Source organism: Pristis pectinata, chromosome 4 (genome assembly GCF_009764475.1).
Source record: "Pristis pectinata isolate sPriPec2 chromosome 4, sPriPec2.1.pri, whole genome shotgun sequence".
Classification (NCBI taxonomy): Eukaryota; Metazoa; Chordata; class Chondrichthyes; order Rhinopristiformes; family Pristidae; genus Pristis; species Pristis pectinata.
The window spans coordinates 62,423,658-62,442,763 of record NC_067408.1 but is presented as its reverse complement, the minus strand read 5'-3'; the positions used below and the strand labels follow the sequence as shown (position 1 = coordinate 62,442,763).

General features: G+C 40.2%; 1 protein-coding gene across 1 annotated transcript in view; it reads left to right on the top strand.

The window, feature by feature from the left end:
* The window catches only part of vwa8 (von Willebrand factor A domain containing 8), a 321,854-nt gene that overhangs the window by 29,618 nt on the left and 273,130 nt on the right, over positions 1 to 19,106 (top strand). The window contains exon 4 of the mRNA XM_052013855.1: positions 2,344 to 2,454. Coding sequence (XP_051869815.1) covers positions 2,344 to 2,454 — 111 coding nt within the window. The remainder of the gene's footprint in view (positions 1 to 2,343; positions 2,455 to 19,106) is intronic.

Below are 19,106 nucleotides of genomic sequence, written 5' to 3'. Positions count from 1 at the left end.
GTGCCATAGTAATTCAAGTAATTGCTACCACTGCTAATTATTTTAGTTTCTCTCCAAAATCATTGCATCTTCTTTCATCATTTTGTACTTGGGTGGCATGATAACACAGCAGGTAGTGCTGTTGTTTCACAGATCCAGCCACTTGGGTTTGATCCTGACCTCCAGTGCTGTCTGTGTGGAGTTTGCCCATTCCTCATCAATTTCATAGATTTAAACTCATTAATTTCTTGCATTAATTTCATAGGAATACTGTAAACATGATTTAAGCTGCCATCTCAGAAGGAAGTGGCAAAGACCATGACCTATTTTCTAATTCCTTTTTAATTCAGCCTTCAATTGAAAGAGAACTAGAAAACTATTGGCAGGAAAAGAGTATAAAATTTGGTATTTGAAGCAATTTGCCTCTGTTGCAAAGCTCCCTCCTTGACTCCAGCATACATTACATATGCAAGTTACCTGAAAGATTTTTCCATATTTTACTATCCTCTCATTGGGAAAACAATATTCTCTTTTATTTCTTTTTGGTTCTTTTGCCAAATATTTTAAATCTAGGATTACCTGGCCACTTGCCGGAAGAATTATTTTCTCCTTATTTGTTCTATCATATGAATACTTTCATATTAGTTTCCCTTAACCAATTCCAGTTGTGCCAGAATGCACGAGTATGTACAGAATGCTGCAGTGCAGAGGAATCTGGGTATCCTCAAACACGGGACACTAAGTTAACATGCAGGTAATTAGAATGAATATAAATGTAGGAATGTCTTGCTACATATATTCAGGGTGTTGGTGAGACCACAACATGAGTACTATGTATAGTTTTGGTTGGTTTTCTATTTAGAGCAGGATATTCTTGCGTTAGAAGCAGTTTAAACAAGGTTCATTGCATTTAATCGTGGTTAAAGAGATTGTCTTCTGAGGAACCGTTGAATAATTCGGGCCTCTACTCATTGAAGTTTAGAAGAATGAGAGGTGATCCATGGAAATGTGTAAGGTTCTGAGGGGAATTAACAGGGTAGATGTTTTGCATCTTGGGGGAGGTGGAATCCAGAACTGGTTCAGATGAAGTTGAGAAGGAATTTCTTTTCTCAGAAGGTTGCAAATCTTTGGAATATTTCATCCCAGAGAGCTGTAGAGGCAGAATCATTGAATATCAACACTGACTTTTGGACTATCGGGGCATCAAGTGTTTTTGGATCAGCCAGGAAAATGGAGTTAAGGCCACACTCCAATCAGTTATATTACTGAATGGTGGAGCAGACTCAAAGTGCAGGATTTTATTTTCAAAAATAGACTTTATTCATTATACATACAAAAGAAGAAACAGTGCAAAACAAAACCTTAACATTCATGGTTGTTACATTCAGTAGTGTAAACTTTAAAGAAAAAAAATCACAAACAAACATAGTACCATTACCACTCATGTGACTCTTTCAGGTGATACCCCTTTCATTGTTTGAGGGGCTTGCCTACCCAACTCCGCCCTTCCATGTGCGGTAGCCGAAGGATCCTAGACTGTGGTCCTTCCCCACGGAGCCTTAGCATTGGCTGCACCGAGCTGCAGTGCATATCTCAGCACATACTCCTGCAGCCTGGACTGTGCCAGTCGGCAGCATTCCCTTACAGTCATCTTGCTGTGCTGGAAGACCAACAAGTTTCAGGCAGACCAAAGGGTGTCCTTCACCAAGTTGATGACCTTCCAGCAGCACTTGATGTCGCTCTCAGTGTGGGTCCCTGGGCACAGCCGTAGATCAGAGTCCTCCTTACGCAGCTACTGGGGATGAACTGGGACATGAACCCTTGCATCCATCTCCACACCCTCTTAGCAAATCCACAGTCTGCAAAGAGGTGGGTGACCGTTTCTGCCCCACTGCAGCCATCCTGAGGGCAGCGTACATTGGGGATGATATGTCGTCTGTAGAGGAAAGTTCTGACTGGGAGGGCATCTCTCACCGCCAGCCAGGCGACGTCTTGTGCAGGATGGCCATCTTGTGCTCCTGGCCTTAAATTCTCAGCACACATGAATGCTTGGTTTCATCCATTGTATCCTTTCCTTGGCTTAACCTTTCTAATGTACAGTGACCAGAATTGTCCATGGTATTCCAGCTGAAGCCTTACCAGTGATTTGTACTTTACCAGTATGTCTCCATCTACTTAGAACCCAATCATCCTGTATCATTTGTTATCCTTGTTGCCATCTTGCTGAGAGAGCTTGCTGACAGTGAAATGAATATGAATATATTAGCAAACCAGCAATGTAACTTGGTCCTTTAATCTGTAGAGTTGCAATGGTGGAGCTGTTATAATTAAAAGCCTGTACTGACTAATTGTATTCCTCCACAGGAACTGACCAAGCGAGAGGTGGAGTACATGGCACTATCCAGAGACACCACTGAGACAGACCTCAAACAACGCAGAGAAATCCGGGCAGGAACAGCCTTTTATGTTGATCAGGTGAGTTATACTCGGCCGATGAATCAATTCATTCATTTATATGAACGTGTTTGGTTTGAAAATTCATCTCCACATTAGTGAAACAGAAAAGCAAAAGCAGGATTGAATCAGAAGAAGTCATAACATATTTATTAGCATTAGAAAGACCCAGGCTCTGAAAAAGGGATATAAGTACAAGTATAAAAACAGAAAGTTGGAAGAACTCATCGAATCAAGCAGCATCTGTGGAGGCAAAAGGTGTAAGTTGATGTTTTGGGTTGAGACACAACATCATAACCGGGTCTCATGACCTGAAACATCGACATACTCCTTTTACCTCCACAGATGCTGCTTGACCTGCTGACTTGTTTCAGTTTTGCAGCTGAAATCTCTCACTCAACAACTTTTGGCCATAATGATTCAACAGCAAACCACATGGTACTTCTCCATCCTGCATACATCACTGTGCATGTGCAACAAAACCAACCCAGTCCTAGCCCACTTCTTTAAGCACCCAACATTGCTTCACCCTTCTCTTTTAAAATTCTTGTTCTCTGCAGCCTCCCAAAGGCCCACCATAATGACAGCAGCAGCGACTTCCACTTATATCTTTATCTTTAATATAAACATACAAGGATCTTCACAAGTTGGCTTGTGCACAATGGACGCCAAGTGCACTAAGGATAGATTTGGAACCAAGGGGAAAGAAGGACTTGTGAGAGTCAAACTGTGCCAGTGAGAAGATTTGATCACCAATGGGAGGGATCAAACTAGTGAGGAAATGCTTATCTTGGCTTTGAGTTTGTGGAACGAGAATTCTATAGTAAGTATCAGGTGCCAGAAACAATTCTAGAGTGAGAAATAAGTGATGGAAGTTGAATGTTTTAAGAGGGGGAGTGCCTGGTGGAATGGGGAGAACCTGAAAAGGTGCAGAGATAACAGGAGCAAAACCAGCAATATACTCAAGATGAGGGTAAAGATACTGAGAAGATGTAAGAGCAGCAAGAACTTGGTGTTGTGATAAAGTTTAGGCAAGTCAAGAATTTGTGGAGGGTGGGCAGTGTTTGTGTAATCTTATTTGGATGTGGCAAAGGGATGTACAGGAGTTTCAGTGATAAAGGGTCAGAAGAGGGCAATTTTTCAAAAATGGAGCAACAGGCAGGTTCAGGTTTCTACTCGTTTTGATTTGAGTTGTGATAAATACCATACAATTGGCTTCAGCAATTACACATTAGGGAAGAGGAAAATGTGCCTGAGTTTCTACTCCTGATTATTGTCAATTTTCTGCAGTTGCTATATTAGTATGTTTGAAAAATAGATAATGACTGGATCAGGCTATCGTGTTGAAATCTTCTGCAGTTACAGCGTCCCATTGACACTCAAAGATCACTCAAAGGCCTTGTGGGCCAGGCACCTTAGTGCTTCTGGCTCAGATGGAACCTAATCCCACAAGGAATAAACCCTTCGGCTGAAAATGGGTGATGGGAACCTTGTTCTCTTGTGCATTGTTTGCAAGCTTTCAACTCCTTACTGAAATTCATTAATTCTGTCGGTACCTTGATTTGTTGAATTCCTGCCCTTTGGCATCTTTCTTTGTCCTATTATCATTGCCATGATATACTCATAAGGTGCAGGCTGGTTTGAAATTCTGGGTGCATTCATTATGCAAAGCAGAATCGCAGATGATGTAAGCTGATAGTCAACGCATTTACACCTGTATAATATTCCTATTTACATGAAACATCTACATTTGATTTGATTGGGTAATATTGTACAAGTTCTTTTGGTGTTTATGAAAATGTTACTTAATTAACATAAACTCATAAGAAGATGATAGTGAAGCCATCAGAATAGTGTGATTGTGTCATTACATAAAATGCAATTTACTCAGTTTCGTTGAGCTGTCATACAGGGTATGAGCTTGATCTTCAGTGTGACTCAGAGATAATAATTACTATCATTCTTGATATAAAGGGCAACCTCTTCTGTAAAAATGCTGTAATTATATTTCTATGTTCGAATAGGCAAGCTGTTACATTCCCCATATAAATATGAGATATTTGAGAGGAAGTAATTAGTAGTTCTTGTGTATTTTCTCCAAAAATATGTGGGTTACATGGATGACACATCTTCTACACTCTGTCATCTGCAGCCTTTAAAGGCAGAGCTTTTGTATTTTTAAACCAAAAATAATCAGTTGCAACTAAGTCAGAAAAACTATTATTCCATACTCCGGTACTGAATGGTTTCAAGCTTCCTTTTCATAGAATTCAGAAAATCATATTTGAAAATGACATGCAAATTTTGCCCTCAAAATTTGCTGTCACTGATATAATATTTTAAATTCATGTTGTGAGAATGTTTGTGGACATGCAACAAGAATGGACTGGAAAAGACCAGCTGGTCCATCAGATTTGTTGCTCATTCTGGTTGCTTCTAACCCATTCTCAAACCTATCTTCACAACTGTGTAATCTCCAAGGAGAAGTAAAAAAAGGATCAGAAATAACTTTGGAAAATTCCCTGCCAAACATCTTCCGATGATCAAAGCCAGTCCAGGAGATTGGATGGATGGACATGTGTGGACCAGATAGTATTTTACCCTCATATGATGTTGCCTTACCCACTCAGCAACTGATCCAATATCTATTGAAATCATGAAGAGACACACAAATGCAGCCAGTGACATATTCCAGAATTTTGTTAACTTCTGGAGAAACAAGAACCAATTAATAAACAATCTATTTTTTTTGTAATTTAAATACACTCCTCTTCAAATGGTTAAACTAAAAGATGTATTGATAGACATGCAATCCATTCCCTTCATTATAAATCTCAGTCGAGTCACCTCAGATTAGCTTAGTTTAGTTGAGTGATGGCTCTCAAGTGACACTGCAGGAGACGTCTGCTATTTTAAGCAGGATGGTGGATGCATTATAAAGCATTAAAAAAGGTGTCTCTGGGCAAAACTGAGCTGCTCTGGAGGAGAATGGTAGGATTGAGGACCTCCAAACCCAGGAAATCGATAATGGTGATAGAAGAAATGAAACTGAAAGATCAGACTTGCACCTGTTGTTGACTTCCCACAGGTACAGGGTGACATCAGTCACATGCATATCACAGTGCTTGCTCTGGGATTTGATGCCTATTCATCAACTGAAAGAATTGTATATGCTCAGTCTCCACTGCCGCACACTCTTTCAGATTTTTTTTCTCTATTTAAAAATCCCTTGAAACTACATCCTCATTCTTCATACCACAATACTTTACTCAATACATTTCTCCATTAAGTTTCATGTAATGCATGTCTGTCCGTTTCACTAGTCTTTGTAGAAATGAAATCTGTTGCTGTTGTCCTCATGTTTACTATGCTTTGATGTTTTGTAGCTGGAAGTTTAATCTTTAAAATCAAGATCATCTATGTGTATCAAAAAAAGGGCAGTAGTCCTTATACCAGTGCCTGCAAACGCCGCTATATACTCCCCGTCAGTTAGAGAAACAACTGTTTGCCACAAATGTGTTATCTGTTCTTTAGCAGTTTCATAGCCATGCTGCCACTACCCCTTTTAATCTCAAACATTTCAAGTTTGCTAGTAAGTCCATTATTTGGATATTTACCTTTTAAAAGTCGACATGGGCAACATGTATTGCATTGTTCTCATCAGCCCTTTCTGTTACTTCTTGAGGAATTCAGTCCACTATATCATTCATGGTTCTTGGTAAATCAGTGCTGGTTTTTCCTTATCAGCCCACACATTTCCATGTGCCAGTTAATTTTGCTACGTAGTGGTGGCTGTAAAGGTTTTGCCACTATCACCATAGACTGACTGGCCTCAGATGCTCATATTATCCTTCTTCCCTTTATGGAACAAGAATGCAATGTTTGCAGCCTTCCAGTTTTCTGGAACATTTTGGCCAGAGCCTCTATTACTTCCACCCTTGGTTATATTTTACCCAGGCAGTGTGACTTTTCCACAAGGGAGTGCTTCACTTTATTTTCACCTCAACCAACTTTTTCACTTCCTTTGTTTTAAATATGGTATTGCTAGCACCCTGTGAATACATGTGTAAATTTGCAGATAGTGTTTCTTAAAGCCAGACCATCCTTTGAGTGGAAACATTGACCTGTTTGTTGCACGCAGTGACAGTGAGGGACAATTATCTTATCTCGAGTTCAATAATTTGCAGTTAAATCCATATTCAGTGTGAGATTAGGAGATCTTTTGAAAGCTGCTCACCAAAAAATAGCAGTGAGATTCATGTGCCTATGGCTGTTTGGTAAAGTGATCAGAGGGACAGTGTTCCCACTGTCTTGAAAGAGAAACAGAGAAAGGATCCGATGGTTAGTTTGCCAGTCAGTCCTGGGGAGGATGTCTGGCTGAATGAGATTTAATTCACCCATCTCAAATGTACTGCTGATCAGGATCAAAGGCTGACTTGAAAAAATCAAGTAAGCCTGTTGATTGGTTATGAGCGATATTGCACCATTGTGTTCTTGTCCTTGAGAAAGATCTGAAGTTAAGTAAATTCAAGGTGAAACTTGATTGCATCTGTTGATTTGTACCTTCATGTTATGTAATTAGTCTTGCCTCGCTTAGTCTTTTTAGATTCAGGAAAGATAGAAGCTCCAGTTTAGATTCCAGAAGGGTATTGTAATTATACCCTTGGGTCATGCTGCTGTATAATTAGATATTAGGTGCATAGTGGGCCCATTCATGAATATAGGACTTCCATGTTCATGCCTTAAAAATTTAAATTATCATACACGAGAATGGTTAAGACTGATTAATACATTTGATAGTTACAAAAACAAAATGCTAGAAACTGGAAATAAAGACGGAAAATGCTGGAAATACTCAAAAGATCAGACAACCTCTATAGAGAGAGAAACAGTATTAACATTTGTTGAATGACCGTTCCACATTAATTCTGTTTTTCCACAGTTGGGCATCACCTGCTGGGTACTTCCTGCATTTTCTGTTTTTTATTTCTGTTCCATTAGTCGTTTGGCTCAGCAATAGCTTTCTTTCCAGAGTCAGAAGATCATGAGTTCAAATCTCATTCTGTAGCTTGAAGCTGTAACTAGGTCAGTGCTTAAATGTAGTTTTGCACTGAGCAAGTTTTGCATTATAATAGATGTCAATTATTTGAGATGATAAATGGAGACCTAGTGGATGTAGGGCATGGCATATATGATTTGAAGACTTCTTGATTCCAATCATCAGAACGAAATTAAATGACAATTAATCTGATTACTCCTTTTGATAATGAGAGTGCAAAAAATGGCTGTATATTTTTACTACATAATCATAGAACTGACCTTCAGAATTGTTCATGAGTTGAAATTTTTCAGAGACATGATAAGCTGCTGTGTAAACGCTAGCTCACTCACTCTTCATTAAATTGTGCTGCCTGAAGCCTATTCTCTTCCAAGTAGAGTATGCTCACTTGATAGCGTTATGTCTTCATATATTCTTCACCTACTGTTTAAAATGGGAATGATTTTTGCTGGAAGATAAACAAAGGATTAAATCTTCCATGTAATTAAGTTTTAACATGTGTTATCATGAACCATATCTGATTTAGTATGCAGCTAAGCTTGGCACAGTGACACAGGAGTTAGCGCTGCCATTGCACAGCCCCAGCGATCAGTTCAGTCCTGACCTCGGGTGCTGTCTATGCAGAGTTTGCGTGCTCTCCTTGTGACTGTGTGGGTTCCCTTACATGCTTCAGTTACCTCCCGCATCTCAAGTTAATTGCCTTTGAGATAAGTGGCTTGCTGCATCATTTCAGCAGGCAATTAACAGTCAACCAGTTTGCTGTGGGGTTTAGAGTCATGTGTAGACCAGAGCAGGGAAAGATAACAGATTTCCTTCCTGAAATATGTTGGTGAACCAATTAAGTTTTAATGGCAGCCTCTTAAATTCATTGTCACCATTACTGGTACTAACCTTTTATTCCAGATTTATTTATCAAATTAACTGAACTTAAATTCTTCATCTGTCACATGGGATTTGAATTTATGTCTAGATTCCAGATTGTTAGTCCAAGCCTCTGGGATATTTGTCCAGTAACATGACACCTATGCTTTTGTATCCTGTGCCAGAGAACATTCTAGTTAATTATGTTTTGATTAATATTGCATGGTCATATTTTGTTAGATGGTTGACTTGAAAAGTGAAATTATACTTACTGCCATTTTGACTTTTACTTCTGTGTTGAATTTCATGGCAAGCAGAAATAATTAGTGAATAAACAGAATACCAGGCAGTTTTAGCACAAATGTATGCTTCACAGTTGTGTAGGTGGTATTTTTGTCTGATAGGAAATCATATACTGAAAGCTTGTCTGTGCAATTAAAATACCACGATTATGGTATTTAGTACCACATTAGTATGTGAGCCATAGAGCAGAGCTCAAGGAATTTAGATGTTCAGCTCTTTAATAACAATTGTATATATTTGAAAATGTTAACAAATGCTTCGCCTAAGTACATTTGAAGTGCAGTAATTTTTGTAATGCACAGCAACCAATCTGGACATACCAAGTTTGTGTAGACAGTGGTGAGATGAAAGACTAGATGATCTGTGTTTGGAGATACTGACTGAGGGTTTTATATTTGTCAGGAAGAAACTTCACTCTATTCTTCAATAGAGATTTTTTTTTACTTCCGTGTGAGTGAAAATATATGGCCATGGTTTAGAGTCACACCAGAAAGACAGAACCTTTCAAGCTACTGCTGGCTCTGGAGCCCATGATCTAGCAGGTACTCCAGTGAAAGGATTGTTTTTGCTGATTTGTAATGTCTGCATAGATAATATGTTTCAGTGTCTGGAGGGTTTTAAGTTCCCTTCTGCCAGAATAATAAGAAGTAGTGCTCCCACTGTGCTCAAGGTGATGTTACATAGAACACAGAACAGTACAGCACAGGAGCAGGCCCTTTGGCCCATGATATTGTGCTGAACTAATTAAACCAGTAATTAAATGCCTAACTAAAGTATTTACTTCTGCCTACACAATGTCTATATCCCTCCGTTCTCTGCACATTCATGTGCCTACCCAAGAGCCTTTTAAATGCCTCTATCATATTTGCCTTCCTTACCACCACTGGCAGCGTATCCCAGGCACCCACCACTCTCTATGTTTAAAAAAAAATTTCCCTGCGCATCTCCTTTGAACTTAACCCCTCTCACCTTAAATGCATGCCCTCTAGTATTAGACATTTTGACCCTGGGAAAAAGATACCGGCTGTCTACTCTGTGCCTCTCATAATCTTATAAACTTCTATCAGGTCTTCCCTCAGCACGTTGCACTCCAGAGAAAACAACCTGTTTGTCCAACCTCTCCCTATAGCACATGCCCTCTAGTCCAGGCAGCAACCTGGTAAACCTCTTCTGTACCCTCTCCAAAGCCTCCACATCCTTCCTATAATGGGGTGACCAGAACTGAATGCAATACTGCAGATGCAGCCTAACCAGAGTTTTATAAAGCTGCAACATAACTTCCTGATTCTTGAACTCAGTGCCTTTACTAATAAAGGCAAGCATGCCATATGCCTTCTTTACCATCCTATCAACCTGTGCAGACACTTTCAAGGAGCAATTGACTTGGACCCCAAGATCCCTACCGTCTGTACATCAACACTGTTAAGGGTCTTGCCATTAACTGTGTTCTGTCCCTTTACATTTGTTGTATGTTCAAATGTTGTATTAACTAGAATAGGTGAGAAATTATCTATCTTTGCAATTGAAAGAAGAATTAACCAGATTTTCTGGAAACACATCCCAGGCCTACCAGCACAGGACAGAGTTGGTGATAACAATTTAGCCTTGAAATATGGAAGGTGAAGTTTTTTATGAAATTTGAAGAGGTGTCCCTCCGGTAAGTTGCCTCAGAGATGTACATTTAACCCAAACAAAAGATAAGCAAAGAGATGTTTTCAGAGGCTTAGCACCCTGGATTAGGAGGAATTCAGAATAAAATGCTGTATTTGTACTGTGTCATTGGACAGCAAAGTGGGAAGGTATAATCATGCTTAATGATTGATGTCAGAGTTTGGCCCACCCAAATAAAAATGTAGTGGACAGGGTATGAAAGATGAGAGCAGAGAAGAATATCCAAAAGAAAGAAGGAATAAGAAAGAAAGAGATAGAGCGAGAGAGAGAAGATGCTCTGGAAAGTCAGGCTTATCACCTTGTATAATTTAAGAAGACAATTCAGTGGAATTGCATTATAAATCGAGTTGTCAGAGAGTGAGAGAGATAGTTACTGAAAGATGCTCTGTTGGCCATCTGCCAGGTAATTTCACTCAATACATTGTCATTTCAATTTTCAATGAACCATTCAATATTTTTCAATCCTTTGGATAACCTGTGACCTTTTTAAAAATTGTAGATCTTCCGGATTTAGTGTCAGGAATTGGATTCATGGATGTAGGATAATAACGAGCTTTAGTTTTGGAGCAATTATAAAATGGGTACCTGTGTGTGGTTATTGTGACAAAATACCTCAGGAGAGAGTGTGTGTTTGAACTTGAAAATCAAAAAACTGCAGATGAAATATGAAATGAAAACAGAAAATGCTGAAGATATTCAGCAGGTCAGGTAGCACCTGTGGAGAGAAGGATTTAATATTTGAGAAGACCCTCAGTCAACAAGAAAGAGAGAAAAGTTTTAAGTTGTCGAGAGGTTGGGGAAGGGATGGAGAGGACAAAGGGAATATCCCTGATAGGGTAAGGTTAGGGTTGCCAATGGGATATGTTGCCATCTAGTCAGTGGACATGAGGTGAGTTGAAAAGTGAGAATACAAATAAAAGAGTTTAAAAATAAAAGGCAAAATGTGAGCCTGTAGAGCATGTTCAGCAGGTCAGCATGTGCTAATGGAGAGAGAAAAACTGAGCCAAATTATCTCAGATAGATGATTTACAGTAGAAATATCCAGTTCTGACACAAGCTGCACATATCTGGACTGAAGGAAAGAGGGGAGATTTTAATTATAAAAAGGTGGAAGGTGTGGAGCTAGAGCTGGCAGGTGATAGGTAGATTCAGGTGTGGGGGGGGGGGTGGCTTATGGGCAGATGGGGTTGGGGAAAATGGGAATGATGTCAGAAGCTAAGAGATGATAGGTGGAAGTGACAGAGGGCTGAAGGTGATGGAATCTGATAGGAGAGGAAGTTGGAGCATGGAACAAAGGGAGGGAGGTGGGGAGGAGAACCAGTGGGTGGAGTGTGTGGGCAGATGGAAGTGAGGTAGCATGATGGGAGCCAGTTGGATCAGGAGGAGAGAGAAAAGAAAAAAGGGGAAAAGTCACAGAGGGCAAGCAATTACCGCAAGTTTGAGAATTTGATGTACAGTACACGCAGCCAGGTTGGAGACTGCCCAGGTGGAATATGAAATGTTGTTTATGACATGTTGGTGTGGGAATGGGAAGTGGAATTAAAATGGCTGGCCACCAGGAGGTCCCAGTTGGCACAGCAGACAGAGTGAAGCGGTCACCCAATCTGCATTCGGTCTCACTGATGTAGAGGAGGCCACCACAGGATTTGATATTGATTCTGGAAGGCTACAAGGTGCACAGACAGAAGAGGAGATGCTGTTCCTCAAGTTTATGCTGGGCCTCATTATAAAAATGAAGAAGGTCACAAATAGGTGAGTCAGAGTGGGTAGGATGGAAAATTAAAAGTGGCAGGCAACAGGAAGCTCAGGGTTGTTCTGGCTTTACATGGAAGGACTACTGCTTGGGTCCCAGGATGGTGTAAAGGGAAGAGGTGAAAGACATGAAAGGACAGGTGAAGCAGTGATTCATTGCACTTCTTCCAATCTGATGTTCTGCATTTGGTGTTCACAGTGTGGTCTCCTTAACTTTGAAGAAACCAAATGCTGATTGGCAGATTGCTTTGCGGAACACCTGCATTCAGTCCGCAGGAGCAGACCTGAGGTTCAAATGGCAACAGGAGAGGTTAAAGAAGAATCTGAACAAACTATCTGGATAAAAATTTGAATCTTTGCAACTCTGGTATCAGGATGGTCAAGTTTCACTCAAGCTGTTCATCGTGTGGCAGAGAACAGGAAGTCAGTGGTGTGAACCGTTAGACTACAGACCTGCATTCAGCCACCTTTTAACAATGCATCAATGGATTGCCTCATTCTCCACAAATTATTTTTCTACATGACTCTTTGTATTTCATGCAGAAGTTCTTATTGCCATAAACTAAAATCTGTTTCCATGGCAATTATTTTTAAACCCAAAACCTAGCACAAAGCAATTGTGAGTTCAATTGAAACGTACACTGGAAATACTAATGATCTTATTCATTGAGGTGGATGGAATTTCTTACTGCATCTTTCAGAACAAATTTGTAAAAAAGAGCAACTGCCTTGACTGTTCCTTATTCTTGATGTTTTTTTTAAATTTGCCTTTTTTTGCAATTTAATGGAAATGTTTGATGGATAGTGGAGACCTTAACTTCCTTCCTAGCTATTTCATGTGTTGGGCAGCTTCCAGTATTTCACTGGTAATATTATGAATTTGCCTAGCATTTTTGTGAGTTGTCAGGGCTTGGAAACAGCATGACTGTTATAATGTATAGAAAAGGAAGGTGGAACAGATATAAAAGGAAAATATTCTGTGGGTTAAAAGTTGGGAAAATGTTACAAAAGTTGACAGCTCCTTGAGAGTTGGCACAGGCATTGGGTGCTGAATTGCTTCTTTAGTTTTGCTTTTATTCCTTGCATTGCTTGCAACACCAGCTTTCATTGCGTGTCCCTAATTTCCCTGGAAAAGGTAGTGGCGAGGCACCTTCTTGAACTTACACACTTGCGTGGAGTAGGGTCTCTCGGGGTGCAATTAGGCAGGAATTCCATGGTATTTACACAGTGGACAATGAAGGTCCAGCCATATAATTCCAAATCAGGAGAGCTTGTGGCAGAGGGGAACTTGCAGACGGTAATAGTCCCATGCACCTGCTGCCTCTAGTCCTTCAGGGTGATAGAAATCTCGTAAAAGAAGACACTCTGCACAATGCATCAAAGAAGGTGATGAAGCAGACCTATGTAATTTAATGACCAGTTCTGACCTGAAACATTAACTTGATTTCTCTTTCTACAGATGCTACTGGGTGAGTTCTATCAGCATTTTGCCTTTTGTAATTTAACGACCTGTTAGTTTTCAAAGTAATGGACTCATTTATTCAGAAGTGAGCTTGCAAATTACTAATACTGAATTAATCTGGAGAAAGCTTTTTGCTCATTTTGAGCTCCAATAATTTTTGCCTTGTATTTCTTGTTAGTCTGGAACGCAGAAGAGTGCAGCAGAACATAGGTATACGTCAAGGATACACACTTCACTGACTTACTGTCCTTTCCCATCTGATTTGGTTTTGGGTGTGTAATGTTGGTTGAGAGGTGACTTATCATGTGCAAGAAGAAAATTATCACCAAGTACCTTACTGAGAGGAAGGTATTCATTAATTTCCTCTGGTACACACTGTAAGGAAGAATTAAATAAATAATTGGAAGGTTTCCTTCCTTCCCATTTGTCCAGTTTTTTCTTGAATCGCTGGATAGCATTAAACGACGGAATCTTGTTTTCGTTTTGAGTTTGCAGAGGATCACAGTTGTGTCCAACTTTCACCCCACCTGAGCTCATCACACTCAACGCTCATCAATGGCTGATGCTGGAAACTTTCTATAGTGGATGGGTTAGTAAAACTTACGCATAGCAGCGCAGATCCCGGAGTAAACTGGCATATTATTCCTCAAATATAAAATATATTTTCATGCCAAGCTCCTGCAGTTATTCCATTTAATATAACTGTCAATCTAGATAGAGGCTGCTACTCTTTGAAGCAATAGCCCCATCTTATGGACAAATCCACATATCTATGATAGTCTGCAGGTTTTGACCTTTAAGAAGCAAAAAGCTATCAATGATCATTTTTATAAAAAAGATGATTAAGTAGGGAATAGATAATTAGATGGGTACAGGGATCTCATTCCCAGAAAGGGCCAAGGTATCTTTCAGTCTTGGCACATATGAATGAAAAGCTCTGAGGGAAATTTGCAGAAGCCCTCATTGTTATTTTTTTCTCAGGGGCTCTATGTTAATAGATTTGTATTGATACCCAGTGTGACTGAAGGGGTTGCCTTATGAGAAAATATTGGGTGGAATGTGCCCATTGCTCTCCTTGGCTTTAGAAGGATGAGATGATTTTTATTAGCATTGTGGCAAAACTTAAATAGCTGGCTTAGGTTTGGACTGGGAAGTGTGTTGCTGTTTGGTGATGGGGTGTCTCAGATGCAAATGCTATTTCGATGCTGAGCCTTTCCCATCTGATCTTATTTAGAGCTGTGGATTGACCATTGGATATTTCACCATGAATGAGGCTGGACAAAGGTGAAGAATCTTCCATTTGTACAAAGGCATAGTATCTGGGAAGGCACAAAGGTGCAGCTAGCAGAGTGCAACTCTAGCGAAATGGGTTTGATCCTGACCTCGGGTGCTGTTTGAGTGGTTTACCCATTTCCCTGCGACCGTGTGGGGTTTCCCCTGGTGTTCTGGTTTCCTCCCATATCCCAAAGATTGCTGGAGTTGCACTTTGCTAGCAGCACCATTGTGCCTCCCCAGATCCTGTGCCCTCTGTGACAAATGGAAAATTCTTCACTTTCATCCCAAAGATGTGCAAGTCAGTAGGCTAGTTGGCCACAGTAAATTTCCCCAGTTGTGTAGTGAGTTGGGCGGGTGTGGGAGGTTGATGGGATTGTGGGGAAAATAAAATAGGTTTGAGTAGCATTAGCGTAAAAGTGGGTGCATGACAATTGGTATAGACGTGATGGGCTGAAGGGCCTGTTCCATGCTGTACCTCATTGCATGAATCAATGATTATATATTACTAGTTCCGTTTAAAGAACCAATGAAAATCTTGCATTGATACGGTACTTGTCATGATTTCAGGATGTCCCACTTATAGCCAGATTATTATTTCTGAGGTGTAATTCCTATTGCACTTTAGGAAGTGGAGCAGTGAGGTTTCAGAATCAGAGTGATGATCTTCTTCTGTTTTGCTTATTGAGGGATAAAGAGTGGCCAGGATACTATAGGATAAAACAAACTGCTGAAGGAAGTCAGCAGGTTACACAGCATCCGTAGAGGCAAAGGGATGGTTGACGTTTCAGGTCGAGATGCTGCATCAGGACTGAGTGTAGAGGGAAGATAGCTAAGATCAAAAGTCGAGTTTATCATCAAATGCACAGTACATGAATGCACAGATGCAGTGAAAAATTCATTTGCAGCAGTATCACAGGCACATAGCATCAGAGATACAACATTCACAAGAAAAACATAAATTAAACATCAATTATACAATACTGGGTTGGACCCAGATACTGGGTAGACACTGATTTTTCTCTTGGATGTATATTCTTGTGGATCTGTTACCTCCACTTGAGAAACTGGATGAGCCCTTGGTTTAATATCTTGTTAGAAAGATGGCCACTCAAGTGTCAGCCTGGAATTAATACTGAAATTTACCATCTAGTTGATGAAAACCAGGAAATGAGAGAACACATCCTGGAAAAATAGAGAAGCGTTTAACTTTCTTTTGGGGGCAGTTTTAAGAGGTAGCAGTGAATGCTTTAGATTGCTTCAATCAGGCAACACCCCCAGGTTTGAGTACAGTGAAGACAGAGGAGATAGAAAAGAAAATTGACAGATATTTCCGGTAAGAAAATTGAAAATCTATTATAGAGAAGCATTTGAATGTTCTACTTCCCAAGCCATGCTGGATCTTGTTGTTACCAAAGCACAAAGAGGTTCAGAGCGACATGGTTCAAACTGAGAAGATAATGAGCTTAAACCAGGGTGCAACTCCACACACTGCCTGTGGTGACAAGAAGCAACAATTAAAATTGAGAAGAGGAATCCCAGAAGCATTTTTTTGTACTAAAAGCCAAAATTCATTGAGCAAATTGAATATAACAACGACCCAGATTATATTTCTAGAAACTATGCTTTCATTTTATGACCTCAGGGATTAATCTCTTAAAACATATCCTACAAAATAGGACAAATGAGCTCAAATCTGTTTTTTTAATCAGTTATGAATTATACCAAGTTCAAAGAACTATATCAAGAAATAGCTTATATTGTATTCTCTTTGCAATGATACACTGTGAAACTTCTGCTCAGTTATTCAGTGTTAATCAGTTAACATTAGTGACTTTATTTGAAATAGTCAATATTTGACACAATACAGTATATAAACTGTGGTTTACAATGTGCTATTGAATATTATATCACCCATTAGTCTATCGAAGAGAAGATTCAGTTTTCTGTTCTTTCTGCTTTTATGTTCATTCACCCACCTGGTAGTCCTTCTATCCTCAATGAAATTCTCTACTCATTTACTCCTTTTTATACATTTTCAGTTATAGAGTCGTAGAAAGATACAGCATGGAAATAGGCCCACCGAGTCCACACCAACTATCAATTACCCATTTACACTAATCCTACATGAATACCCTTTTTTATTCTCCCCACATCAGCTCCCCCCAGGTTCTACCACTCATTTATGCTAGGGGCAATTTACAGTGGCCAACTAATCTAACCAACCCACATGTCTTTGGGATGTGGGAGGAAACCAGAACACCCAAAGGAAACCAATGAGGTAACAGAGAGAATGTGCAAACTGCACACAGATAGCACCTGAGGTCAGGATTGAGCCCGCATTTCTGGCATTGTGAGGCAGTGACTATACTAATTGCACTGTCCAGTTCTGCTCTGCCTTTTTGGAGTGTATCTCCCCTTCTTACCACCTGATCCATGAATCCTCAGCTGTATGGCTTTTATACAGTAACTTTTACTCTACTTCTAGTTGTGATCTATTCTGTACTTGTTGCAATTAATAAAAAAAGCATCTAAAGTGATAAAGTTTTCAGCTGAAGCATAATTTAACCTCTTCAATATCCTCCTAAACCTAAATCTTGTAATATTTCTTGCTAGTATGCAAAATTAAAGCACATGGGAATGGTGGTAATATACTGGCATGGATAGAGAATTGGTTGTCAGACAGAAAACATAGAAATGCAAATGGGTCTTTTACTAAATGGCAGGGAGTGACTTGTGGGGTGCTGCAGGGGTCAGTGCTTAGCCCCAGCTAATCACTATATATATATATATATATAGATATAACCTCTCCATATTTGCAGATGGCACAAGGCTGGGAGGGAATGTGAGCTGTAAGGAAAATGCAAAGTATTTTAGGCAACATTATTAAGGCAATTTGGGTGAGTGAGCAAAGGCCTGGCAGATGCAGTTTAACGTGGGAAAATTCACTTTGGTTCTGAAAACAGAAAGACATTATTATCAGAACGATGATAAATTGGGAAAAGGGAAGGTGCAATGAGCAACAAACAATCTGCAGGAAGAATTCAGCGGGTTGAGCAGTATTTGTGGGAAGAAAGGAATAGTTGATGTTTCGAGTCAAAAGGGAAGGTGCAATGAGCAACAAACAATCTGCAGGAAGAATTCAGCGGGTTGAGCAGTATTTGTGGGAAGAAAGGAATAGCTGATGTTTCGAGTCAAAACCCTGCATCAGGACCCAAAACGTCGACAATTCCTTTCCTCTCACTGATGCTGCTTGACTCGCTGAGTTCCTCCAGCAGATTGTTTGTTGCTCCAGATTCCAGCATCTGCAGTCTCAATGAGACCTGGGTGGCCTTGTGCACCAGTCACTGAAAGCAAGTGTTCAGGTGCAGCAAGCACTTAGGAAGGCAAATGGCATGTTGGCCATCATTGCAAGAGGATTTGAGTACAGGATTTTGCTGTGGTTCTACTGGTCCTTGTTGAGATCCCATCTGAAGTTTTGTGTGCAGTCTTGGCTTTCTTATTTGAGGAAGTATATTCTTACCATGTAAGGAGTACAACAAAGTTCTAATAGGCTGATTCCTGGATCTGATATATGAGGAGAGATTTGGTCTAATTTCGGGAATGTAGAAGAGTGGGAGGAAATCTCACAAAAATCTATAAAATTCTAATAGGGCTGGACAGACAAGATTCAAAGGGGATGTTCCTGATGGATGAAGAGTCCAGAGCCAGGGTCACGGCCTGAGGAAGTGGAAAACGCCATTTAGATCTGAGCTCAGGAGAAATTTCTCCATCTAGGGGGAGGTGAACCTGTGGAGTTCCCTACCAGAGAAGGCAGTGGAAGCTAAGTCAGATAAATGCCGAAGGGATCAAGGGATTGGGGAGAGGCAGGAACAGGGTAGCCAAGTGGACGATCAGCTTAATTGTGTTGAATGGTGGAGCAGCCTCAAATGGTCGAATGGCCTACTGCTGCCCCTATTTTCAATGTTGTTGCATTGTAGACTTCTCTCAAAATTTACCATTGTAATATGTCCACATGTTTATGTAACAGGCAACACCTCACTCTTGCCAGTCAGAAAGTTGTGGGTTCAAGCCAGAGACTTTGTCACAGGCCATCATATCACGCTTCCTGCATGGTCCTAGACTTGATCCTCTAACAGGTTGGCTCCCAGAAGATGGGTGAGCCTCCACATAATATGGGGACTTTCCAAATGTTTGTGATCAGCCAAGTGGACTTGACAGCTGGAGAGGCCCTACCCCCAGCTGTCAAAGCATTTCAGCAGTTTTGCAGCTGGTGCTGATATTGACTATTGC